This window comes from Notamacropus eugenii, chromosome 1 (assembly GCF_028372415.1).
Source record: "Notamacropus eugenii isolate mMacEug1 chromosome 1, mMacEug1.pri_v2, whole genome shotgun sequence".
Taxonomy (NCBI): domain Eukaryota; kingdom Metazoa; phylum Chordata; class Mammalia; order Diprotodontia; family Macropodidae; genus Notamacropus; species Notamacropus eugenii.
Window position 1 is genome coordinate 235,227,220 of NC_092872.1, and position 27,648 is coordinate 235,254,867.

Consider the following 27,648-nt stretch of genomic DNA (forward strand, 5'->3'; position numbering starts at 1 on the left):
CCTATTTTGGCTGTATAAAGGATACACTGAAGAGAAGAGACTGGAAGAAAGCATGAACAGCAAATAAACAGCTATTTATAACATTTTGGTCAAAAGGTTATGAGGACTTTGACCTAGAGTAGCTGGCTGGTGGTTCTGTGAATAGAAAGAAAGGACAGGATGACAGGGATGTTGTAAAGACAGAATAGACAAGATTTATCAAGTGACCAGTTAAATATGAGGAAGAAGAAGGAAAAGTGAAGGCTGGTTCTAAATTTATGAATTTAAATGACTGAGAGGATGGTAATTACCCTCAACAGAAATAGGAAAGTCTGGGTGAAGAGTATGTTTATGAGGGATTATAAACAATTATATAACAATGTCTTTCTAAAAATGGAGTAGCGAATATCTGGCTCAGATGCTACTTAAGTATAGTAACCTAATTTCTCTGGGTCTCAACTGTAAAATGAAGGGATTGGACTAGATGACTAAGATACTTTCCAACTCCAAATCCAATGAACTTTAAAAATAAAGATAAGGCATATAGTTCTTGTACAAATGGAAAATAATTTTTAACAAAACTAGTAAGAAGTTGCTATAACTTCAAAATGGTTCAGAACTTCTGTTCTTAAAATTTAGTTAACTATCACTGAACAAGTATTTCTGTTGGTGGCGATTCTAGTAACCAGCTATATCTACTTCATTTAACGTAACCTCCAAAGATTATTTGAAATGCAGAAGAACTGTTAGCCAAAATCATAGAAACATGGATTTAGATCTGGAAGGTCCCCTCAGAAGTCTAACATGACTCCCTCATTTTTCATCGCCAAAATGCTTATCACATTGTCAGAACACACTTTCACACTGAAATATGCTTAAACAACCCTTCCATAACTTAGTAGATGGTTTTTGAGAGTGGGTGTGTCCAGAAAACTTCTCAATTTGTGGATAATGACAAGACTCTCAGAACTTATAAAGGCTGAGCTGGCTGGTCCTTAAACAACAGAGTTCAATACTAAGGAGATACACTTGTAGGAAAATGAATTATTAGTATTCTTTTTCCAGTCATCTGGGCTAAAGGTCTAAGTCACTGGCTAAGTAATTAACTAAGTCTTTAAAAGTATACTTTAATACACTAATGCTAAATAAAACAAATTGTGTATACCACCCAATGAGATGTAATACTAATTACCCCAGACATTTTGTTCTAGACTGTTGCTTATTTAGTTTTTAAAACCACGTTAAAATGACTTTCTAATTAATATGTTAACAATGAACAAATACTTACCTATCCAGGAATATATCTGGTAGTGGTGGATAAGTCTGCATGTCAGGCACTCGTTCATGGACTATAACCATGATGAAGGATGTAAACCCAAATACTATGAACACATATACGCAACTCAATATGGTCTTCCAGTATTCTGGATCTAATCTTCGAGCCATGTGTTTGTTCTTCCCATTCATGTACTGGTACTGATCTGAATTCAAGTCAGTGATAAGTCCATCACAGTCATGTGGTAGTTCCCCATTACAAAGCCACTCCGGACCTTGCAGAACACTGATGTAAGGTGACATGGGGCTAAGGAAACTGTCACTGTTGTAACCCATCTCTTCTAAAACATCAGTATGTACTTTTTGCAGTTTACGTATTGATAACATTAGCCTTTTGATGTCTCCCAAGACTTTAATTTCCAGAGGAGGTGATCGTAGGTCATATTCAGTCAATGTTAGCAGTGTGAGTCCATCAAGTCGATGTTTATTGCATAAGATGTCCACATACTCAAAAAAACCTTCATCTTTAAGCCATATAGCAACATGCTTAGTAGTCCAACGACGAATGCAGAGTTGGTTATGTGATGCCATTGTCTCCTAGAAGAAAAAGAGAACAAACTAAGCATGAACTGAAAAGGTTCTACATCAAAACCTATATAGATATGTATGTATATATGTATTCTAGAAAAAACAACTCCCCCACATAGCTATACTTCCTTCCAAGAGGGGTTAAAAGTAAAATTAAATTTAGAGAGTACTTGTACATTTACAAAATGTTTTTCAATGACTCATTATTCATTATACATTCATTATACATATTTGTATTTCAACATATTTATGATTGTAGTCCCAAAATGGGGGGGAGGAGGTATCTCAAAAGTAGGAAAGCCTGTCGTACATTTTTATGAGATTGATTTTTTTTTTAAACGTAAAGCATATGCTACTGAAATAGATCTGTGATCACATCAAAGCAAGTGTTCCTTCTAAGGTACAGATGACAATCTGTGTTTTCCTATAAGTTTGGCATAGGGGTTAAATCCAATGTGCTGGGATATTCTAACTATAATTAAATTAGAGAGATCCTCTGATTGGAATCAATTTTAGAGACTCACACTTAGGCTATTAGCAAAAGAATGAGACATACAGGAGACTCAGATATAAAGAACATCAAATTTCTCCAACATGCTCCTAAAAGAAAGTTCTGTAGGTAGCTCCATTGGTTTCTGGAAGCTCTTTAGAGTTGTCTTTTATCTTCAAAGTGAACAATCATATGGACGCCAAAGTTTTGAAAGAAGGTATAAATTGGAGAAAAAGTTAGGTAACTTTTATACTTTGAATATTCCGTCAGAAAGCTGACATGCCTATAATCCCTGTTATCAGGGAAACTGAGGCTGCTGGATCTCTTGAGCTCTGGAGTTCTGATCTGCTATGGGTTCCCAGGATATAACCTGCAGCCTCAGGGTCACATGTGGCTCTCTAGGTCCTCAAGTGCCACCCTTTAACTGATTCCAAACCTCACAGAACAAATCCCATTAACAGGATTTGTTCTGTAAAATTTGGACTCAGTCAAAAGGCTGCACCCAAGGACAAAGAAGGCCACATGTGGCCTCGAGGTCACAGATTCCCCATCCCTGATAGCCAATCATATATCTGAACTAAGTTTGGAATTGATATAGTGTGACCCTGTGACTACCAGCTTGCCTAAAGGAAAGGATGAATTGGCATAGGTCAGGAACAAGAGCAGATCAGAGCTCCTGTGCTGATCAGGTTGGGACCAAGGCCATGAGGAGCACCTACACTTCTGACCTGGGTGAGATAGGGAAACTTAGTCTAAAAGAATCCCCAAACCCTCTATTGGGCAATCTATCTTCAAAATTGTGATCATAGAGTACTTGGTGAACTAAAATTCAAAAGTTTTAATATCATCTGAAAGTAATAAAATATTATTTAAAGATTTAAGTTTAAGGGATCAGACTTTAAATGAATATTTTGAAAGTTTTAAAACTTTAAGCATTTTACATTTTTCACTGCTTTGATTTTATATTTCTCCCCTCATATTCTTTTGAGACTTAACATTTTTTGTTACTGCGATTTTTGCCACTTTTTAAAATAAAAATAATAGCTGACATTATATATGCTTTAAAGTTTACAAATACTTTACATACATTATCTTTTTTGACACTTAAAAAAATCTTGTGAGAGAAGAATTAAAGATCTATTATTTACAGAAGAGGAAAGAGAGATTCAGAAATGAAATCATTTGTTCATGGTCACATAACACTCGTGTCAGAGGAAGAATTAAACTCGGGTCTTAATTGATTCCAAGTCTACAATCTTTTCCACAGTAATATACACTGACTCCCAAATCATAACCTGAAAGCCAAAGGTGTATGCACACACTAACACATACACATACATAGATATCTATATTTAAAATATCTGGTTAGAAGGGACCTCAGAGGCCATCTAGTTCAAGTTATAAATGAGACTCTCTCTCTCTCTCTCCCTAAAGTTTTATGTCATACTTCCCCAAATTCACAGGGACAAATGAGGCCACACATTTATTTGTATCCCAATGAATTTCTAGCTCATGAAAAGCCTTCTATTCCCTATACAACAGGGAGCTTTCCCAAATATCAAGAGATATTTGTTGACAAAGGCAAACAAACATTACCTGTTGTCACTGAGGTTGCAAAGCAGAAAGCAGATTATTCATATATAAATTTATATATGTATATATACACACACACATGCATTTTTAAATGCCCACACTAAATACTACCTTCCAATACTTAAGTACTTAAAAAGAACTTATGGATTTCAAAGGACCTATATAATTCTCTACCACAGGTATTTATGGGGTTCTCTCTGCCAAACTTTAAAAACAAGCGTTTAAAGGAAAAAAAAAAATTTCCCAATTACATGCAAAAGTAATTTAATTTGTTCTATTCTTTTAAAAAAATTTCTCTCTCTTGCCTCACATTGAGAAGGCAAGCAATTTGACACAGGTTATACAACAGCAGTCATACAAAAACATTTCCATATTAGTCATGTTGTGAAAGAAAACACCAACAAAAAAAACCCACAAAAAGAGAAAGTAAACAAAAAGTATGCTTCAATCTATGTTTAGACAATATCACTTCTTTCTCTGGAGGCAGACATTATTTTTCATCATAAGTTTGTTTTAAGTATCATTGTATTGCTGAGAACAACAGCTAAGTAAGTCACTCACATTTGATCATCATACAGTATTGCTATCACTGTGTAAACTGTTCTGGTTCTGCTCACTTCACTATGCATCAGCTCATGTAACTCCAGGTTTTTCTGAAAGCATTCTGTTCATCATTTCTTATACCATAATAGTATTCCATTATAATTATATACCACAACTTGTTTATCCATTCCTCAACTAATGGGTATTCCCTTCTCAATTTTCATTTTTTTTTTTTTGCCAGAATAAAAAGAGCTGGTAAAAATATTTTTGGATATATAAGTTCTTTTTAAAAAAATCTCTTTAGGATACAGACCTAGCAGTAATATTTCTTGGTCAAGGGGTATGGAGAATTTTATAATCTTTTGGGGACAGTTCTAAACTGTTTTCCAGAATAGTTGGATCAGTTCGCTACTCTACCAATAGCGCATTAGTGTCCCAATTTTCCCACATCCCCTCTAGCACTTGTCATTTTATGTCATGTTAAGCCAGTCTGATGTGTTTCAATCTGAGCTGTTTTAATTTGTTTCTTTAATTGACAGTGATTTAGACCATTTTTATATATAAGTAGAGATGTCTCTTATTTGGTCATAAATTCTTCTTATCCATAAATCCGCCAGGTAAAGTATTACATGCTCCCCTAATTTGCTTGTGGTATCATCCTTTACATGTCTAAATCATGTAATCCATCCTGCTATCCATTTTCATATTATGGATGGGTCCATCTCATTCACATTCATAGTTATGATGACTGTGTATTTCCCTCCATTCGACTTTTTCTTTATTTATCATTCCATCTCTGTTTCCTTTCACCCTGTCCTGCATTAAAAGTGTTTTATTTCTAACCACTGCTTCCCCAAATCCACCCTCTTATCAGCCCCCCCAACCCTATCCCCTTCTCCTTCCTTCCTGAAGGGTAAAACAGATTTCTATATGCAACTGAGTGCCTGTTATTCCCTCTGAACCAATTTTGATGAGAGAAACTTAAACTTTAGTTCAAGTGTTACCCACCATCACCTCCATCTTCTCCTCTAAGCTCTTTTATCTGAGACAATTTACCCCATTCTCTCTCTCCTTTCCTCCTTTCCCAGTACATTCCTCTTTCTCACCCTTTAAATTTATTTTTTGGGATATCATCCCATTATAGTCAATTCACACCCATCCCCTTTATGTATATTCCTTCTAACTGCCCTAATAATGAGAAAGTTCTTAGGAGTTACAAGTATTATCTTCCTATAGAGGAATGTAAACAATTTAACCTTACTGACTTCCTAATGATTTCACTTTCCTGTTCACCTTTTCATGCTTCTCTTGAGTCGTGTATTTGAAAATAAAATTTCCTATTCAGTTCTGGTCTTTTCATCAGAAATGCTTGGAAGTCCTCTATTTCACTAAATATCCATTTTTTTCCCCTTGAAGGATCACACTCACTTTTGCTGAGTAGGTGATTCTTGGTAGTAAGCCTAGCTCCTTTTTCCCTCTGGAATATCATATTCTAAGGCCTCTAAGTGCTTTAATGTAGAAGCTGTTAAATCTTGGTTAATTCCAATTGTGGCTCTACTGTATGTGAACTATTTCTCTCTAGCTGTTTGCAATATTTTCTCCTTGACTTACAAGCTCTAGAATTTGGCTATAATATTCCTGGGAGTTTTCATTTTGGGATCTCTTTCAAAAGATGGATCCTTTCAATTTCTCTCTTTCAAAAGATGGATCCTTTCAAAGCAGTTTTCCTTGATAATTTCTGGAAAGATGATATCTAGGTTTTGTTTTTTTTTTAATGGCTTTTAGGTAGTTCTTAAAATTATTTCTTCTGGATCTATTTTTCTGGTTAGTTGTTTTTTTCAATGAGATATTTCACATTTTCTTCTAGTTTTCTTTCTTTTGAGTTTGTTTTCTTGTTTCTTGATATCTCATGAAGTCATTGGCTTCCAGTTGCCCAACTATAATTTTTAAGGAATGATTTTCTTTAGGCCAATTTAGTCAATTCTGTTTTTTAGGGAGTCTCTTCTCTTCCATGGATTTTTATGCTCCACTTGGCCTATTCTGTTTTTTAAGGTGCTATTTTCTTCAGAAATTTTGGTGACTCCTTCACCAAGTTTTTGATTGTTTTTACATGGTTTTCTTGCATCACTGTCATTCTTTTCCCAGTTTTTCCTCCAACTGTTATGTGCTTTTCAAAATAATTTCTGAGCTCTTTTAGAAATTCTTTTTGGGCCAATTCACATCTTCTTTAAGGCTTTGGATGTAGCAGTTCTGACTCTGATGTCTTCTGAGTTTGTATTTTGATATCCTATATCCATGGTAACTTTCTATGGTCTAGTTCTTTTGCTGTTATTGTTTTTGCATTTTTCCAGCCTATTTCCTGACTTTTTAAAAACTTATGTAAAAGTTGGGCTCTACTCCTGGGATGAAGGGGGTGCTGTACCAAGCTTCAGGATTTTTGTGTTATTTTCAGAGCTAGATCTGGGGGTCCATAGGTTTTCAGTTCTCCAAGGAGATCTTATCTAAGGAGAGGTTTGGTCATTGCTTTCCTGGCCTGTGTTCTGGTCTGAGAGTAATTACAAGCATTCTTTTCTGCTCTGGAATTGTGTCCAGGGTCCCTGCTCCTGCTAGTGTTCTTCCTTGCCCTCTATGACCCGGAACTGCACATGGACAACGCAACAGAGTTATTTTTGTAGTGATAGTAAAGGGTCCCCTGTAATCTCCTGACCAGTTGTTTGACATCAGCCTCTTCCCTCCCCCAATTTACTATCTGTGGGTTGAGGGCTCCAGAAAATGCCATCATCAATTCAGCTGTCCCTTAAGACCTGCAGATGGCTTGCTGAGAGATGGTCTGTGTTGGACTACACTCCACTCTCACTGCCCAGTGAGCTTACTTTAAAGTACACTGAGAATATCACATCTGACCCTCCCCAAACCTTCCTCTCCTCATGCACCCTGGCTTGGTTATTTCAGACTTGAGAACCACAAGCACATGTTTCAAAGGGTGCAGTAGTTCTATGTAGACAAATGCCTATACTATATATAAAGGTCCAATTTCATCTTTCATTTTTTTCCCTATTTAGCCATCTTCCTTCTAGTAAAGACAGAATAGTTTACCACAAATGTGTTTCAAGTCACTCTCATCCTTTTTCAGCATTATTAAGATTGTTCTCCAGTTCAGTTTACATAATTTTCTTTCTTACATTTTTGCCAAATAACCTTTAGTCTTTTAAACATTTTGTTCTGACTTGATTCACTAAGTTTTTCTTTCCACCAACACACTGCTAACAAAGAACCTTTGATGTTTCCTATCTGGCTATTAAAAGCTATGACAGAACACACAGAAACCTCCTTTGAGCCTGGTACTACTGTAACATGAAAACATGACACATCTTGTAGTTGCCTATTATGATGTTTCAGGTGAGAACATGTTCTATAATTATATCATTCTATGATCTTAGGATTGTATTTTATGCCACAGAAGCAACCAGTGTTGATCCAAATTGTTCAAAAGGAAGTTCACAGTATGCTCTTGTCTTCCTCTTCTATATCTCACCCATTAAATTTTTTTCCAAATTAGTTCAATACATTCAGATAGTATTATTGAGGTTATTTATAGTTTTGCTAAAGAACAACTCGTGAACAGACTTACATAATGTATATTATAGCATTATGTAAACTATAAGATGTAATAAATTATATCAGGGATCCAGAGATGAAATTCCTCACCTAGTATACATCTAAGTGGTTTACATATTTGGGATGTGCGTGATCATCTTTCATTGCCGAAGAAGAAAGACCATGCCATCAGAGAAATGATGACATGACTTGGATTTGACTTTGTTTTGAGTGAGGGAGGGCCGTGCAGCTCACCAGCCTCACTTCTCCAGAGCCATCTGAATCCAGTGACCAGATATTCCTCAGGATGACTGGAGATGACCCAGGATGAGGCAGTTGGGGTTAAGTGACTTGCCCAAGGTCACACAGCTAGTGAGTGTCAAGTGTCTGAGGTGAGACTTGAACTCAGGTCCTCCTGACTCCTGCACTGGTGCTCTATCCACTGCACCACCTAGCTGCCCACATATTTGAGATAATTTTTCTTTTTCCCTACACATTTAACTTAGCAAGTATTTACTGAATATGCTCGACTCAGAATTGTACCAGGTACTGAGGGTACACGGTAGGTACCAAAACAAAAACTTATAATCCTAATGGGGAGACATTACAGACATAGAATGGCTGAGGAAGGCTTCATAGAAGCAGCATTGTAGTATCTACCTTCATTTTGAAAGGAAACTGGCTGGGTATACATACTTAAAGTACAAGTCTCTAAATGAAAAGCAGTCAACCCTCAACTTTCTGCTTATCTACTTTAGGGATTATTGGTGGAAAAGTCTTAATATTGATTTTCCTATTAGGTGCCAAAAATGCTTCTGGACTGCTTACCATAACATTGGTTGCTATGTACACAGGAAACATTTAAGAAAATAGAATTGGAAAAGTGGCATTACTAACAAATCTGTATAGCATTTTCACACACTTTATTCATATTTGTTCTTCACTATTAATGCGGTGAGGTAGGCAGGGGTTTATTATCCCTATTTTACCCATAAGAAAACTGAGGCTCACAGATTTTATGTGATTTGCCCAAGCAAACAGAAACAAAAAGCGGCAGTCCCAGTACTAGAACCCAAATCATCTAGTTCCTAATCCAGTTCTTTTTTCCATCACACCACAGCCATTCCCTAAATGATAAATATCTTTTAAAAATCACTTACAGCATGTCAACCAAAGTAACATTTACTTGCAAGATTTTACCCTTAATATTTTTACTACAGAACAAGGAGGAGGCAGCTCAGTTCTTAATAAGGACCTTGATTATTCCTTGAGAATCCAATTCAATAAACATTTATCAGGTGCATAATATATATGAGGTACTAGAAATACAAAGATTAAAAGAAAAGAATCCCTGACCTCAAAGAGCTTACAATCTAATAGGGGGGTTAATATATATACACAAATAAGTAAGACATAATATAAGAAATATGACAATGGCAATGGAGAGATCCAAACAAAAATATTTACAGTAGCTCTTTGTGTGATGATAAATACCTGGAAATGAAGGGGGAGTACCTACCAATTGAAGAATAACTGAACAAATGATATGTGAATGTACTGGAATAATATTATGCTATAAGAAATAACGAAAGGAATAATTGCAGAGAATCCTGGGAAGACTTCTATGAACTGATGCTGATTAAATTGAGCAAAACCAGGAGAACAATTTACAAAATTTTAACACTGTAAAAACAAACAACTTTGAAAGATTTAGGAACTTTGGTAAATACAATGATTAACCACAATTCTAAAGGACCTAGTATGAATCCTGATACCCACATCTTCAGAGAGAGAGAGAGAGGATGACTTGGTACAGATTAAGATGTGTATTTTTTTGGACAAAGAAGGAATTTGTTTTGTCTGACCATGCATATTTCATACAAGGCTTTGTTTTGTTATTTTTTTCCCTCCAATGGGGGAGCAAACTTAAGATTTTTGTTTACTGAAAAAAACTGGATCTAAAATTACAAAGTTTAGGATGTAAAAAGTTGTTTAGGTTTATTGTATACGTCAATAAAAGCAATTATTTGATTTTGTCTCAGTCAGTTCACATGTTATTATGCTACCTGTGCAATCTTGGACAAATTCTGTTTCTTCATTTGTAAAAAGAAAGGGCTGGACTTGATGGCCTTTAAGCTTAAGGTCCCTTCCTCCTCCCACATTCCATCCAGACAAACAGAGCTTCTCTCTGTTCTTCCAAGACACTTTCCCCTTCTCCCAGCCTTTGTACTGGTCTAACTCCTGTGATTGTAATGCACTCCCTCCTTACCTCCCCAGCCTCAGAATCTCTCTCTTCCTTTCCCATTTTTGCATGAAGCCTTTCCTGTCTCCCCAACTGTTAGTGCCCTCCGTCTCAAACTTGCCTTGTATTTAACTATTCTGAATATATTTGTATTTATTGAACTTTATGCTGTACATATATATATTTTATATATACTTGTCCTCCATAGTAGAAATGTAAGAACTTTTTGAGTATGACTTGTTTGGTTTTTTGTACATGCATATCCAGTGTCAAGCACATGCCAAGTGCCTAACATACAGTAGGTGTTTGTTTAACAGATGATTCATAGACCTGTGATCCTGCAAGGGCTAGAATGAAAGGTATATGTAGGGCCAATGCAAAGAGGAAAGTCATGTTATCTTCTGACACTGGAAGAAAAGGAAAAGAGCTGGATAAAAGAAGTACAGAGAAGGTGAGAAAAGAGACTTCAAAGACAGGTATCAATCTTAGAAAGGTTGAAGGCAATAATAAGTGGGTAGAAGTGAATTCACAGGTTTAGAGAGAAGGTTTGAAAAAGCCACCATAGGGAACAAGAAAGAGCAGCAATCAGAGGGGAACGAAAAAACTGTACAGATAACAGATAACAATCTGTAAGGGCCAAGAAGAAGTTGAGTAGAATGAACTTGTAGTAGACTCACTCAATAAAGTTCCATGCCTTCCTGCAGCAGTAGTACTTGGAAGCACAATAACAGAATAGGACACAAAGGTTAAGGACAATACATTGTTGAAATAGTTGACTATAATGTTAAGACTATCATAAAGAAGGTGACCAAGAGGAGAAGGGCACTGGAAAGGTATCTGATCAGAGAAGAGAATATCACAAAATTCAAGATCTTGGAGATGAAACCATAGGGAAGAAAAAGGCAGCTACACAGACATAGAGAAATAAGTGCTAATTTGCTCTTCTTGTTATTCCAATCAGTGGCAAGAAACTAGGTATTCCTTTAATTTAACCTTTCATTTCCTCTGCAAAGAAAGCACAATCCACTTAAGCTTTTGATGGTTCCAGTGGTTGCTATTTCAAAGTAGAAAAAAAAAAGAAATGTAGAAAGAATAATTTCCTTCTCAAGAAAATAAAAGGATAGAATAATTAAGTAAATGTTCTCAACATTTTAAAAAATTATCTGTCCTACTACTTTGACAGAGAACAGAGATAGAAAGTACATTAAAGACCTTAGCACAAATTAAAAACAAAGTTTGTACCCTTATATAATATATATCAATATTTTTCTTTGAAAATATAGAAATCTCAGAGCAATTATATAAATTACAAATGTCTCACAATTCTATAAACCAATATACCTCTAGCTAAATGATGAACTTGAGTCCCATAGTTATTGCTTCTATAGGATAAGTTATCAAGAGGTTTCACAATATTTTCAGGTAGTCCCATAATTTTTAAATTGTCTCTCCTGGATCTATTTTCCAGGTCTGTTGCTTTTCCAATGAGATATTTCACATTATCTTCCATTTTTCCATTCTTCTCTCTTTGTTCTGTGATTTCTTGGTTTTGCATAAAGTCATTAGCCTCCATCTGTGCCATTCTAATTTTGAAAGAACTATTTTCTTCAGTGAGCTTTTGAATCTCCTTTTCCATTTGGCTAATTCTGCTTTTGAAAGCACTCTTCTCCTCACTGGCTTTTTGAACCTCTTTTGCCAATTGAGTTAGGCTAGTTTTCAAGGTGTTAATTTCTTCAACATTTTTTTGGGTCTCCTTTAGCAGGGAGCTGATCTGCTGTTCATGCTTTGACTTCATGTCTCTCATTTCTCTTCCCAGCTTTTCCTCTACCTCTCTAACTTGATTTTCAAAATTCTTTTTGAGGTCTTCCATGGCCTGAGCCCATTGGGTGGGCTGGGACACAGAAGCCTTGATTTCTGTGTCTTTGCCTGATGGTAAGCATTGTTCTTCCTCATTAGAAAGGAAGGGAGGAAATGCCTGTTCACCAAGAAAGTAACCTTCTATAGTCTTATTTCTTTTCCCTTTTCTGGGCATTTTCCCAGTCAGTGACTTGACCTCTGAATATTCTCCTCACACCCACCTCGCCTCCTGATCCTCCCAGCCAGCATTTGGGGTCTGAGATTCAAATGCTGCTTCCAGCCTTAGGACTTTTGGCAGGGGCAGGGCTGCTATTCAGTGTGAGATTAAGTTCAGGTGGTCAGGTAGGGGCAGGGCCGCCTCTCAGGCTCAGTTCCCTCAGGGGGTTTATGCAGAGACCTTCCACAATGGATCCAGGCTCCTGCCCCCTTGGGGAGCCCCGGTCTGCAGCCGCCTCTCAGCTTCTACCTCCCGGGGGGGGGGGGGCCTGAGTTATGGGGGCACCCCACTCCCCTCTCGACCTGCCAAAGAGACTCTCTCACCGACCCCCGTCACCTGTGGGTGGAGGGACTTGTGCGGCCGCTGGAGATCCTGTTCCTGAAGCCTGCTCGGATCTGCTCCTCTTGGTGCCGCGGCCGCGGCAGGGCTGCACTCAGCTCCCAGTCCCGGCGCCCAGTCTGCAGTGCGAAGGACCCCCCGCGAGAGGTTTGCAGGTCTCTCTGGAACAGAAATCTCCCTCGCTCCAATGTTCCGTGGCCTCTGGGTGCAGAATTCGCCGTGAGTCACTTCCCTGTAGCCGTTCTATGGGTTGTGGGTTCGGAGCTATGTGTATGTGCGTCTTTCTACTCCGCCATCTTGGCTCCGCCCCACAATATTTTCATAAATAACATTCAAAAGAAAGTATAAAAATCCTGTGTTAAATATTCCTGGTTCTGTCACAACTTACACCATGATTTTATGTTACTTTTATTTTATTGGTTTTTAATCTGTAAAATGGGAACAACACTATCTATCTTTTAATTAGTTATAATGACTATACACATACCAGATTTTCCGCTATAGTTAGGAAAATAAGTGTACTTCTAAAAAGTCTTTACCAAAGGAATTTCCTTTATTAGAACATGTGCCCCAATTTTTGGTTTAGAAAAACATGACTATTATATAAGCATATCACACAGAGTGTTCAGAACCAAATAGGATAAAAACACTTGGGATTCCCCAGAGATAAAAGACATATTACAAAGGAAGAAATGAATCTTATTAAGGTTATCTACAGTAAGTCACAGATAATATTTGTGCACAAATATCTGTGAAATACTAATAAATATTTCATGTCATTAAAGAAGCTAAATTTTGGACCTGACTGTTATAATTATAACACTTGATATTACAGTGTTTCACAGCTACAAGGTTTATATATGTACCCTCAATGCTGGTTGTTAAAAAAAATCATCAAAGGATTCAACAAAACGTTTATCAATCCTACTTCTTCACCCAGTTTTATCTCTTTTAGATTTCATTTGTATTATCCCTAATGCTTAGCACAGTGCCTGGACCATAGAAAGCACTGAAATTAATGCATACTGACTTGACTTGAACAACAACACAAGCACAATATGGAATATTACGTAAGTGCATTATTGAGTTACCAAAAAAAAAAAAGTGCTATGTGAGGATTAAAGTAGTTTACCAACCAAGCAAGGCATCCTGCTGGGTTGCACAGGACAGATCCAAAAGGCAAAGTGGGGGAGTAGAGGGGATTCCACGGATAGGGAAGAGGATGTGCAAAGGCACGGAGGAATGAGAGTAAAAGCAATGCTTATCCAATTTTGGCTGAAGTGCAGAGAAGGTAGGGATATGAGATTAAGTTGGAAAGACTGGTAAATCAGATTATGGAAGGCCTTTAAAGTCAAAGCAGAAGAGTTTTAACTCTACTGAGTAGGTCTTGGGAAACCACTGAAGATTTTTTCAGCAAAAGACATGTCAACCTAGACAAACAAGATTATCCCCCAAACTGTATTTTTTTCCATGTTTACCTACAAAAAAGACCTCAAACAGCAAGAATATCACACTAGTTTGACTAGAAATATCTATGTATAGATAGATACTATAGTACATGTTATACATATCTCTCCTCTACTTCATTCTATCTGACCCTGAGCAAGTCATTTATTGGTTCCTCAGACAGTTTTCTAAAGCTTTAGTTGTAAAGAAGGTACCAACCTGCATTAACTGAGAGATAAGGAAATTTCTTACTAGGAGCTTTTTACATGAATGAAATCAGAGGTCCGCTCTCTATCACCTATCTCACACACACAGACATACATACACACACACACACGTATAAATATACACATACCTATATCAAAATCATTATTCTCTACTTTCTACTTTTAACATATACTCAAATATTTATAGTAGACATTTTGCTTAGTAAAATATACTGGAAACAAAGTAGATGCCATTTTATTGAAGAATGGCTAAACAAATTGTGGCACCTTAATGTAATGAATATCACTACACTGTAAGAAATGAAGAATATGAGGTTTACAAATAGGCATGGAAAGACATGACTGCTACAGAGTAACAGAACCAAGACTGTAATGATGTGACTATAATAATATAAACAAGATAAGAGCAAGAACAAAAATAAACTTGTAAGTACAATGCTCAAACTTAGCACTGCAGAGATTCCTTGAAGAGCTGCAGGACTATGGAAGTGGAACACTACATACGTGATAGGTCTTGAATGATGGGTTTCTTAGTTTTGAATTTAACCTTTTTCTCCCATTTTTTGATCTCTGATATGGAAGATGGACCTGTGTTTGAGGCAAATATCATTAATTTGTGTTTATTTAATAAAGTTTACCTCATGTTTGGATACTACCAGAAAAACTGCTGCATTTTCTTCCACCTTATTAACGGTCACATTTCTCTCACCTGAGATTATTTAAAAATGTCTTCTCCCCAAATTAAATGCAACCAAAAGCTATTAAGTATCAAAGGTCAACACTATATTGTTAAGAAAAGAGAACAGCCAGCACCTAAAGAGCTGGCTGTCAGCAGATAGTGGCGTACTCATAGTTCCAAGTACAAGAGAAAAGCACACATAGATGATAACAATTCTTTTGTACTGTGTAGAACTCTGGACAATATTTTAACTAGAAGTTCTCGATTAAGATGCAATTTCTCAAAATATCAGTTCTCTACTAGTACAATTTTTTTCCTTCAAGTAATTTAATGCAACTACGATTAACCATCCAAACCACTAAAAACTAAAAAAATAACTTTCGATTATGGTATTATTTTCATGTTTGATAAGAGGAAGAAATCTGATAATGAACATAGAAAAATTATATTAAAACCTTGATTTTCTTTACTCACTTAACATATCAGAAACTACCCAAAAGGTCCCTAATCCATTCTATAATACATATTTTGACTTAATTTTTGTGAATAATTCTGTCCTCCATTCTGTCAATGAGAAATATTAAAAGTAATTAAGATTATACTTACAAAAGAGGTAATAACTATCAAGAAACCACCTCAGCCCTTCTCCCTTTTTTTGATGTTATTGGAGTTCTGTCTGGTGTGCCCCTTTCCAACACAGGCACATAAGCCAAATGATACTTCATCTAGTCACTATCAGGAATGATTTAGATATGAATGACTAAGAGGGGCAATACTATTTATGAGTCAAAAGTGACTCAGTATCCCAGGGAAGGCTGGGATTTAGTAATCTTTCAGAGACAAAATATTGATGACTTAAGGTTCATTTCTCTGTCATTTATTACTACCAGTATGACCTTAGACAAGTACCATCAACAAGTCTGTCAGTATATGAAATGTTCTATACCCATAGTACCCCACTTCTGAAAAGAAGCGAAGGAGGTAGGTATATTGTATCACCTCTTCTGGCCATTCTAATTACATCAGTATTCAGTTTCTTCTTTTTTGTTCTTTAAAATATTTATAGCCTTTTGTTTCCCTAGTTTGCTTCTTTATACTGGGTTGTTGTCAACAGAACACAAGACTTGAAAAATTCCACAATTAGATGAACCCAGTGCCCACTCCATATAGATTGCTACAAGATTACTTGCCTAAGTAGCCTCTCTGCACTCCAAGTTCTTAATAGTTAACAAGTATGGCACAACATTCTCACACTCAAGTCAACATTCTTGTAAATTTCACTCTGACAATTCACATGTAAGTTTCATGCTTTTCGTCCTCCTCCCAATCTGGTGAAACCTTACTCTGCTGATTGTTGACTGCTTGACAAATCATTATTTGAGGGCAGAGTTCCAGACTTCTCATCACAAAACTGCCTTGTTCCGAGCAAGAAGAACTAGGAACTCATCAGGTACATGCCCCCATCCCCCAACTAACTTTACTTTCCAGGTCCCCTTTGTGTGCTGTCTTCCCCTATTATGCAAGTTCCCTGGGGACAGGGCTATCTTACTAGGTTGAATCTGTTTCCCTGGGGCTTAGCATATTGCCTTGGCACATAATAGTAAATATTTAATAAATGCTCTACTGATTTATCTAGATAATAATAATAATAGTTACCATTTATATAGCTCTTTAATGTTTGCAAAGTGCTTTACCAGCATATTATTTTATCTTTACAACAACCCTGGAAAGTAGATGCTATTATTATTCCTATCTTACAGAAGAAACTGAGGCAGTTAGTGGTTAAACAACTTGCCCAGGGTCACAAAGCTTCCAAGTATCTGAGACTGGATTTAAACTCAGGTCTTCCTAACTTTATCTGTTTCATCCCATCAGTTCTAATTCTTCTTTACCAACGTATGAAAATGTTTAATATGAAAATATACGTAGAGCCTACATCAGACTGCATGTTGTCTTGGGGAGGGAAAAGGAAGGGAGGTGGAGAAAATTTGAAACTTTAATTTAAAAATTTAAATTTATTTCAAAATTAAAAACTCAAAAATTCAAAAGTTTGTGGAACTGAATGTTGAAAACTAAAAATAAATTTTTTGAAAAAGAAAAAAATTATATCAGTGTTAGAGACACACTTGACACTAATAAGGTATCAAGGAAAATTTATTGAAGCAGAGTTCAGCGGAATTGAACAGCTTTGGCCAAAAGCAGGCTCAACCCTCCCCTTAGGAAGAACACTGAATATAGAAGTAAGATGAGCTATATACTTTTAGTTCAAGACAGATCCTCCCATCAGGAAATGGATTGGTCCATTCTCCATTAAGTCACCATCTTCTCTACATGCCCATTATGTAATCACCCTTGGTGTGATGCTCCTCCCAAACATGCTTTAACATACGATCCATGATCAGAAAATAGAGGGATAATTTATGCGAGGTGTGTCTACTTACATGCATGAGGTTCGTTAAGCAAGCTAAGGGAAGAAAAGCTTTCTCCAGGTCATTCTAGGTCATTATTCTTGACTGGCTCAGGTTGGTTTCAGGCCTGGACTTTCTTATAAAAAATTTTGTGACTTTCTGAAGGCCATTGTCTGTCTCCTGATTGGTTGAGTCCACCTGCAATCTGCTGGCTTTCTTATTATTTATACTCAATGACTTCATCAACTAATCACTTTTGTAAACTTAACTTTTGCTGTCTCTCATAATAGTACAACCTACCTGCCTAGTAACTGTTTCTCTTATACCCAGGAACCCTGAGGGTCTTCTCTTCCTAGTTTGATTTTTTTTTTCTATTATTAAAAGGGGCCATCCCTTGAGTAACTACTTAAAGAGGACTGACTATTCATTGAATGGGTGTATCTCACTCAAAGTGAGAATGTGATAAGACCTTAGCCTAAAATGGCCAGGATCTCACATTGCTTTCTGGGTCATCTCCAGTTGGCCTGATGAATTGATATTCATCAATTGGGCCACAGGACCCAGATGGCTCTGGAGGAGAAAGTGAGGCTGGTGATCTTGCATATAGCCCTCCCTCACTCAAATCAAAGTCAACTGCAAGTCATGTCATCATCTTGAGGTCATGGTCCTCTTTGAGAACAAAGGACAAACACAAGCTACTTCATTACATTCATGTACCAATATCTGTTAAGCCATCATTCCCCTACTGGTAGGCTGCTACTTTACTTCTAATTCTTATTTTTCATAAGGGCTTCTATAACTATTTTGGTGTATGTAGGATACTTGTTTATATCTTTCACTTCCTTTGATCAGAAGGATCTTTGGGTATAGACATGTTCGAATTTTTTATTTTTAATTTTTAAATTAATTTAAAATTAATTTAAATTAAATTAAATTAAAATTAATTAAAATTTAAATATTAATAATTTATTATTATTTCCTGAATGACAATCAATTCACAGGTCTACCAACAGGGTATTTGTTATTGTATCAGTCTTTCCACAGTCCCTCAATTCCACCTTTCAGCATCTTTGCCAATTTGCTGGGAATAAAGTAAAGATTTGAAATTGTGTTGAATTTCGTTTACAAGTAATCTGGAACAATCTTTAATATGGTTATTGATAATTTGCTATTCTTTTAAGATGTTTCTATCATCTGTCCACTTGTTCGCTGGGGAATGGTTCTTGGTTTTCTTTATATATTTGTGTTAGATCCCTATATACCTGAGAAATCAGTGCTTTTATAAAAAATGTGATGTGAATATTTTCCTCCCAATTAAGTTTCCTGTCTTGTCCTAGCTCCAATGACTTTATGTAAAAAGTTTTCAATTTCATATGATCAAAACTACCTATTTTATTTTTTGTGATCACCATTATCCCTTGTTTGGTTAAGCAATAACTCCCTACTTGTGAAAGGTACTTCACCTTGATTCTCTTCTGATTTGTTTATGATTTAATCATTAATACTCAGATCTCATTTTCATTTTGAAGTTAAACTGGATACAGTTTTCTCCTTTCTTTCCCATTAAATCTGTCTAATATTGCCATATATTTTAAATCAACACTGAATTCTACCCCAAAAAACTACATATTTATTTTTCTCAATCAAGTATTTCTTTAATATTAGTAAAGAAATGCTTGACAGGTAAAAGAGTTCATTATACATTTAAACAAGAGAGACAAAGGCACTGGCAGTTTTCCTAAAAAGGCATACCAAAGTATATACAAGGAGTGAGAGGTGAGACAAAATTAAGAGTATCCTGAAAAGTAAAGGCTAAAAAATATTAAATGCATATATTACCATTTTGTCTAGGTTTCAGGGCATGAGTACAATCCAGTTTAAAGTGGGAAAAAACAAGGACATGAGACTTCTAGTAAAAGTACACACAGACTTGGAGCTAGAAGAGAACTGAGACATTATCCACTCCATTTCCTTCATGTTAGAGTAGGGAGCTGAGGCCCAGAGATACTAAGCGATTTTCCTACGGTAATTAAATAGTACAGCTAGACTTTGAATTCAAATTCTGATTTCAAATTCTGCCCTTGTTCTACTGAACTATGCTACAGAAACATACAGCAATAAAACGTCTTTAAAAGAAAAAAACCCTGAATTTTATTCTTTTGTTTAATTTGATCAATTCTTTGATGAGTATTCTAATATAAACATAAGTTGATGATACTGTTACATGCAAAATTCTATTATTAAATGTAGCAATGATTTTTTGGGGAAACATCAACAATATTTATGAAATTTATGAAACCAAATTAATAAAATGGTAAGATTTCAGGCTTAAGTAAAAATATACTTTAAAACTGTACAATTTACATTATTTTATCATAAAAATTAGAATTTGGATTTAGGCACATGAGTGCATATATAAGTATTTTGAACTAATCCAGCAAATCAGTAACCATTGTCAAAGAAACTGAGTACTCTCTTCTGCAGAAAATAATGTGAAAATAAATCACTCTTCAAATAATTTCTTGCTAAAGCTCAATATCTACTATACATTTAAAAAAAAAGTAACACAAAATCCAGGCATTAAGCTATACAATTTCATCACCAAATCATTACAGATAGTTCCAGATTTGTCTGCCTTCTTTACCACTGAAGAGTCAAACTAGGCTGCTTGACTCAAGATAATGTATATGATTACACCTGGATTTTTACTGTCAAGAATTTCTCACAAAGGACTTCACCAATAAGATTTTTGGTTTTCTTCAGAGTTTCTAGCTTTACAAATCAAGAACTCTTTAAGAGCTACAAACAAAATCCAGCTATTCTATCAGATTTATACAGTTCCCCTCGAAATGAAACCAAAGAACTTGGAATTTTTAGTGTCCTACTAGGATTTAGTTTTTTATTCTAAGCCTTCCTTTTTATATGTAGCTAGTAAAAATCCTGATCAATAATTGTACAAACGTAATCTATCTCTGATAACATTTCTTTTTAATGAACACTTACCTCACACAGAAAACCTTTCAAATACTGCAAGTACTCTTAACCTGAGTACACAGAAATAATTAACTTACTGTCAACAATTGTTTGCCAGAAGTAATTTGCAACCTCAAAGATGAAGAGAAGATAAGAAGGAATCTCTTAAGTGGCTTTCAGCATTTCTGAGTAGGAGAGATACCTTAGTCAACGTAACAGAATGTTACTACAACCCAAGTCAACTAAAAAAACAATTGAATATCCTCATTCTTCAAAATGAAGAATGAAAAAGCATTCATTAAAACTTGTTATGTGTCAAGCACTGTGCTAAGGGCTGGGGATACAAATGCAAAAGCAAAAATAGTTCTTATCCCATGGAGCTAACACAGGTGGCCAGAGAGGGGTACTCCGGTTTTTAAAACGACTGAGGCTGTGGGGAAGTAGAATTACTCCACTGGGAAGTGGGGGGGGAGAGAATGGCAGAACTATTTAGATCATTGTTCCAGTACTAGCGGGTTGGGATGAGGAGTAGAAATGATATATATATGGCATCAGGTAAGACTATTGAGAAGATAAGACAGCAGGGAGTGCAGAAATAATGTAATATGCTAGGAGAGGCAATCATTAATCAGGATAAAGAAAGAGTGGTAAATTGATAACATCCAACAAATGAGCACTTTCACTAGCTGTCCCCAATGACTGGAATCCTCTCCATCCTCACCTCTGCCTTGTGGTTTCCCTGGCTTTTTTCAAGTTCCAAGTAAAATCTCACCTCCTAAAAGAAGCCTTTCTAGATCTCCCTTAATTCTAGTGTCTTCCCGCTACCGATTATTTTTAATTTAGCCTGTATAAAACTCATTTGTTCACAGTCATTTGCATGTTTGCACTGTGAGCTCCTTAAGGGCAGGAACTGTCTATTATCTTTGTATTCCCAGAATTTAGGACAGTGCCTGGCAGCATTTATCAGATATTTACTAACTACTAACGGACACCACTGGGGTCTATTAATGTCAAAATATGATACCCAGAAAACGAAAAACTCATTCTTGCTACACTAAATATTATATGTTACATATAATATTTATATATAAATAACACATTAATGATAAAATTATCATTAATTCATATTTTGGGAATCAATATTAAATCAAATACATAAATGAAAAAACAATAAGAACACAGAAAATTCCTACCTAAAAAAGTCTAACCCCTAATTTTCAGCCTTCCTGACATTCTTAGAAAACCATGGAACCTTCCTGTTTGATCTAGTCTGCTTGGCTTCCTTATCTTCTACATTCAGCTAGATGTGTCTGCTTCCTAGGTCCATTCTTTTCATTGTTGATCATTAAGACCCCCAACTACAGTAGAGAACACCAAGTTCAACGTTAATCCAAATTTCTGGAAATAAATTTGATTAAATTCTCGCCCTATAATCTGTATATGTTCTTTCCATTAACAGGTAGTGGTACTTCTTAAAAATTCCCTTCCTCACTGATGGTAGTATGAACAAAATATAACAAATGCAAACAATACCTTCAATGATAAGATGTGAATTACTGGCTAAATGAACTTACAAATTTAAAGAAATCTTTAAAACAACAATAACAACAAATCTTTTCTAACATATGCAGAACTAAAGCTACATTTGTAATCACATTTTTACAACATTCATTATACATATGATTTGGAGATCAAAGAACAAAATGGTGTTTTTTGTTAGAAAGTTCCTTACCACTGACAGGTTGTTACAGAGATGGAAATCTTACCCATTTTTTCTTGAATGTTTACCCTGAAAGCTGGACATGCTCAGATGTATACTTTTAACACTGCTATTCTGACAACTGTTTCACTGGCAATTTTCAATTTCTCCTCTACTCCATTTTAATATTGATGTCAAAATAGACTGCACTATTTACATAAGTAAATTTATGCAGTAAATTTACATAAGCAAATAAGTAAATAGTAAATTTCTAAAAATGGATTAAATAAGGTACTGAAGATTATTTTTCCAAAAGTTGTTAAAGGCCAAAAATAAAATATAAAAAAAGTGGAATCACTATCAAATTTGTCAATAAAAGCATATATTCCATGTAGGGAGGAATGAAAAGTCAACTAAATAAAAACACAACATAAACTGTTCATTAGGAGAAATGCCCTTAAGATAGCTGGGTTGAAATGTTAATAGCAACATCATAATTATTTCACTATAAGAGCACACACCAAAGTGCCCACCATCATTGTTAAATATATAGCTAGTGCCAGTTGCTGGAATATAGATAGCTACCATGCATAGAATAAAGGGCACCAGGCACTGCAAATGGCATAAGAGGTTGAATCACAGAAACAGAGTATTTGAACTGGAAGATACTTCAGAAATCATGTAGTTCAACATCCTCATTTTACATAAGAACTCTGAGGACCAGAGAAGTTAAAATAGGCAACTTTGAAAACTGGAAAGAATACTGTAGTGTGAATCAGGGTACAGGACTTTGAATCTTACCTCAAGCACCTACTTACTGTGTGACTCTGCTTTCAACACAGTGAAAACTTAATAATGATGACAATCCCTATTCACAATTACTACAACAAAAATAGTATAAGATCTCTGAATTACTAAGGCAGTTAGTAACATTAAATAATTTTAGAGCTTAAGAAGATCTTAAAAGATAATATAGGCCAGGGATTCTCAACCTGAGGCTTGTCAACTTTTAAAAATTATTATTACTGACACAAATTAACTAGTCAGGAAAAATTCAATCTTTGAAGGGTTCTTAAAAGATATCTTTAATTGGATAGGAAAAGAGTATATTTTAAAATGACTTTATATTTCAAATATTAGCCATTTAAGACTTTTGTATAATCTTTCCAACAAGCACATCTTTCAAAAAAACAAGATAATTTAACATTATAAACTAAATGAACAACACAGTCATATTATGGTAATTCTGATTAAATGATGCAGAAAACTTGCATATTAGTTATGAATGAGTTTCAAAAGGTGTTTTCTATAGGAAAGGCTTAGCAAATTTTAACCAGATTCAAATTTAAGAGGAAAAAGACCCTATATTCTAATCACCCACCATCACAAAAGAAAACAAAAACTGAAAGAGGAAGGGAACAAGCATTTATTAAGCACCTACTACTGAAATCAAGAACTGTCTTAAGCAAATTGCAATGATTATCTTATTACCAACAAAGTCATGTTGATTTTACTGATTGTTGATGGCTCAAAAGCCAACTTTGGGCTATCAATTAGATAACATTTGTTGAACATCTGTTTTGTACATAACCTGGTAAGGATACAAAAATAAGCTAGACTGGGCAGGGTCCCTAACCCCAAGACTTATGAGTCACAAGGTACAGGTTGAAGTCCAAGCTCGGATATTTTCTGTGACTCAGTAAATCAACTCTGAGTTACAATTTCCTCATATATAAAATGGGAATACTTCAACTTGATAGGGGTATTGTAAACAAAGTGTTTTGTAAAAGGAAAAGTGCCATAGGTATAATTAGGAGAAAGACACATGCACAAACATAATGCAAAGTAGGGTGTACTGTAAGTTGTATAAGAAACAGAAGTACTAGGAAGGTTCAGAGTAGAGATCTCTTCCATCTAAGGATAATTTGGGGGTGTCAGGGAAAGTTTCATTGAGAAGATGACACTTGGAGCCAGGCCTTCAAGTCTTCAATTCCATTTCAATTCACCATTTATTAAACACATATTATGAGAAAAGTCCTATACTGGTGTGGGGAGACACAATATTCAGGTAAGACATAGTTCCTATCTTCATGGAGCTCAGAGTCTTAAGGATTTCAGACTGAAAGAAAGAGATAAAAGTAAGAAAGGCACTCCAGTATAAGAAACAGTGTTGGAGGTGGGAAAAATATTGGACAGTTCAGGGACTTGATAAGTAATCTAGTTTGTCTGCTGCCTTGGAAACTGTGGAAAAGTTACAATGAAGTCAAGTTACAGAGGATCCTAAATGGTACTCTATGGGGTCCAAGTTTTATTTAATTGACAAAGATTTTTTCTTTTCAGGGAAAATGAATGACATAATGAGAGTTTGGGAAGATTAACCAGCTGGCAAAGGGGAAGACACCAGAGGTAAGGAAATCGGTAAGGAAGCTACTATGAGATATTCTAGGTATTAGGTAACAATGGTCCAAAATAGTACAGTAGAAGTGAAAAGAAGAGGACTGGATTATAAGTGAGGTATTATAAAGACAGAAATGCCATCTTGGCTAATAACAAATGGACAGAGTTGACGGAGACTGCAAAATCAAATAATTTTGTGACTAGTTACAAAACTGTTTAAAGTGACAACTAAGGCACTAATAGCTAAGAGATACGGACAATTCCCATTTTGGTTAATTAGACCAACCACATGAGAGACAACAAAATACTTCTCAGTACATCATTAGGCAGTCTTTATAATGCAGAGGATATAATTAAAGTGAAGCAGCTATTTGCGTAATAAATAAGATATAAAGAGTGTAAAAATCACCTTATAGACACTCAAATTATTTTCATTATATAGCATACCTATCTGCAACAGGTTCTTTAATCTTTGCATTTAAATGCACAAGAAGAAAAAATACACATAACTGAATCAAAAGGCTACAAGGGACTATACTCCAATCCTCTCATTTAACAGATATGGAAACTAAGGAACAGAAAGGTTAAGTAGTTAAGAGATTTGCCTTGATAAAATGTGGTGCACTACCTAAATCAGGGGTGGGGAACCTATGGCCTCGAGGCCATATGTGGCCCTTTAGGTCCTCGGGTGCAGCCTTTTGACTGAGTCCAAGTTTTACAGAACAAATCCTTTTATTAAGAAGATTTTGTTCTGTGAAGTTTGGAGTCAGTCAAAGGGCTGCACTTGAGAACCTAGAGGGTCCCCACCCCTGAAAACCCAGGGCCACTGACTACCAAGTTCAGTCCTTTTTCTACCAAGCACTGTCACCTAAAGATTACTTTAAGTGCAGTGCTGAGATCAACAAAGAATTATCTGTTCCCAGAAACTTTTCTAAAAACATCTGATAAAATATGATTCATTAATATCTAGATAGTGAGAAAGTAACAATGGTCCTAGGAACCCTGCTTATTTGGTATACATAAAAAACTAAATAAGAAAAAGGAAAACATAATTATGTAAAAATTAATATGGTTAGTATTTTCCTAAAAGGAAACCATACGGTTATAGTGCTTCAGCAGATTTTGTAAGTCACCTAATTTTTCAAGTCTACTAAATAAAGTTTACTGAATAAGCATGTGGTAGGCAGTTAATTCTAGCAGTTTACAGATAAATGAAGTACATGATAACATACAGTTCTAACTGAGAACAGAAAGTCTGACTATATTGTAGGGCACTGATAGTAACATGTCAAGGGATTAATCATGTTGTTCATGGTCAGTGTTCATGACCAATAATGAGTGTAGTTTAGCTTACTCTCATGAGTGTATCCAGGCTTGTTTTTCTTCACATCATTCTTCTTTATATGAGAATAAGGGTTCTGAAACTTTTTTTTTTGCATCATGGATCCCTCTTTTAGCAATGGTGAAGCCTATGTCTCAGAATCATGTTTTTAAATGCATAAAAATAAGATATGCAATATTACAAAGGAAACCAATTACACTAAAATTCAGCTGTAATTTTTTTAGTTTACAAACCCCACCACGTTAAGAACTCTCAGCTTACAGTCAAGATTTTCTGATGGATAAATCTTTCCTGTAGGTTAAGTATTATATGTGCTCTTCTAATATTACACTTTTGCTTTTAAAACCATTCTCCAAATAGGCACTTTACTTTCTTATTTTGAACTCAAAGTATGGTTTACATTTACTATACTTATTAAAAAATACTTCCAGAAAAAAAAAGCCAAGAATTAAATAGGGAACAGAAGATTAGCAGAACTTTGAATACAACTCCCTATCCTTGAAGAGCCATCCACCCACTCATTCCTAAAACATTAATGAAGACAAATAACTGGCATCAATTATCAGGTATTTATATCATGAAATTAACATTTGGAGACTGGAGGTTAGGTAAATTGATCAAGGAAATCATTATTCTTAAATATGCTACAAGCAAAAATCAACCAGGAGTTAATGGAGAATGAAAAGCTGACTCAAAATGGCAGATTCTATTATGAAACTTTGAAAATATTGTATTGGACTTCAATCCAGTTTTAATGTATAGTTCTGACAATCTTTGTCTTTCGTGCCAATGCTATTATTAACAAAACTGATGTGGACTTAATTAAATTTCAATGACAAGACCTATTTAGCTGACTCAATGGTATTTCCAAATCTTCAAGTAGCTACACAGTTAATAATGTTTTTAAAGAGTTTGGATTTTGAGTACAGTTAGTGCACAGGAAGATTCCAAATCAACAGAATCCACAGCTCTCATCCCTCATCCCTGTGTCCCAAGAATTTTTTAACTGGAAAAATATACAAGAGAGAAGAAAAGTGGTCACTCAAAACACACTAAAATTATTTTTTCTCAATATCCTGCAAATTTAAAACTACAACTCAAAGCTATCATGTGAGTAGAATTTAAAACATAAGCAAGCACATTACATTGGGACCCTCATATGATATTGTCTTTGGGGTCCCTGTCAATGAAAATTGCCGTAACAAAGTTCTCCTGGTATTTCAAATAAGTAAACTTCCTAGTCAGGATCAAAGACCCATACTGTCCCAAATTGAATTCTGCATTGCAACAGTTATGTGGGCACTTTCAGCTGTAAATTATAAACTCACTCTTACCCTAGAAGTTAGGAAGAAAATCTGCTTTTCAAAATTCATCAAGTGAGCTAAAGCTCCAGAGGCACGCTAGCAAGGATCAAGGGTTAGAGAAAGAAATTAAAAGGGAGATCAATACACATTATCAACCCATCACAGAACCATCCACACCAAAGCACTAAATATAAAGATGGACTATTAGATAGAAACTAAAGTTATATATGCACAAGTGCCTTCTTCATAAATGCCTGACCCATATTTTCCTATTTTCAACTAACTTCCTGATCTCTCAAGGTCAGGAGTGTCACAGGACTTTTAACAAAATAAGATATCAGTCATGCTGAAATCTCTGATGAAGTGACTATGTTCCTGTCCTTAACTATGTTACTCCTTAACATGTTACATCATACTCTTAGAGAAAAGCAAGGTTTCAAAAAAAAAAAAATC

At 35.5% G+C, this 27,648-nt stretch overlaps 1 protein-coding gene across 1 annotated transcript in view; it reads right to left on the reverse strand.

The window, feature by feature from the left end:
* Positions 1–27,648, reverse strand: part of SAMD8 (sterile alpha motif domain containing 8) — a 50,841-nt gene that overhangs the window by 17,494 nt on the left and 5,699 nt on the right. Inside the window, exon 2 of the mRNA XM_072628094.1 lies at positions 1,268–1,851. Within this exon, the coding sequence (XP_072484195.1) occupies positions 1,268–1,851 (584 nt within the window). The remainder of the gene's footprint in view (positions 1–1,267; positions 1,852–27,648) is intronic.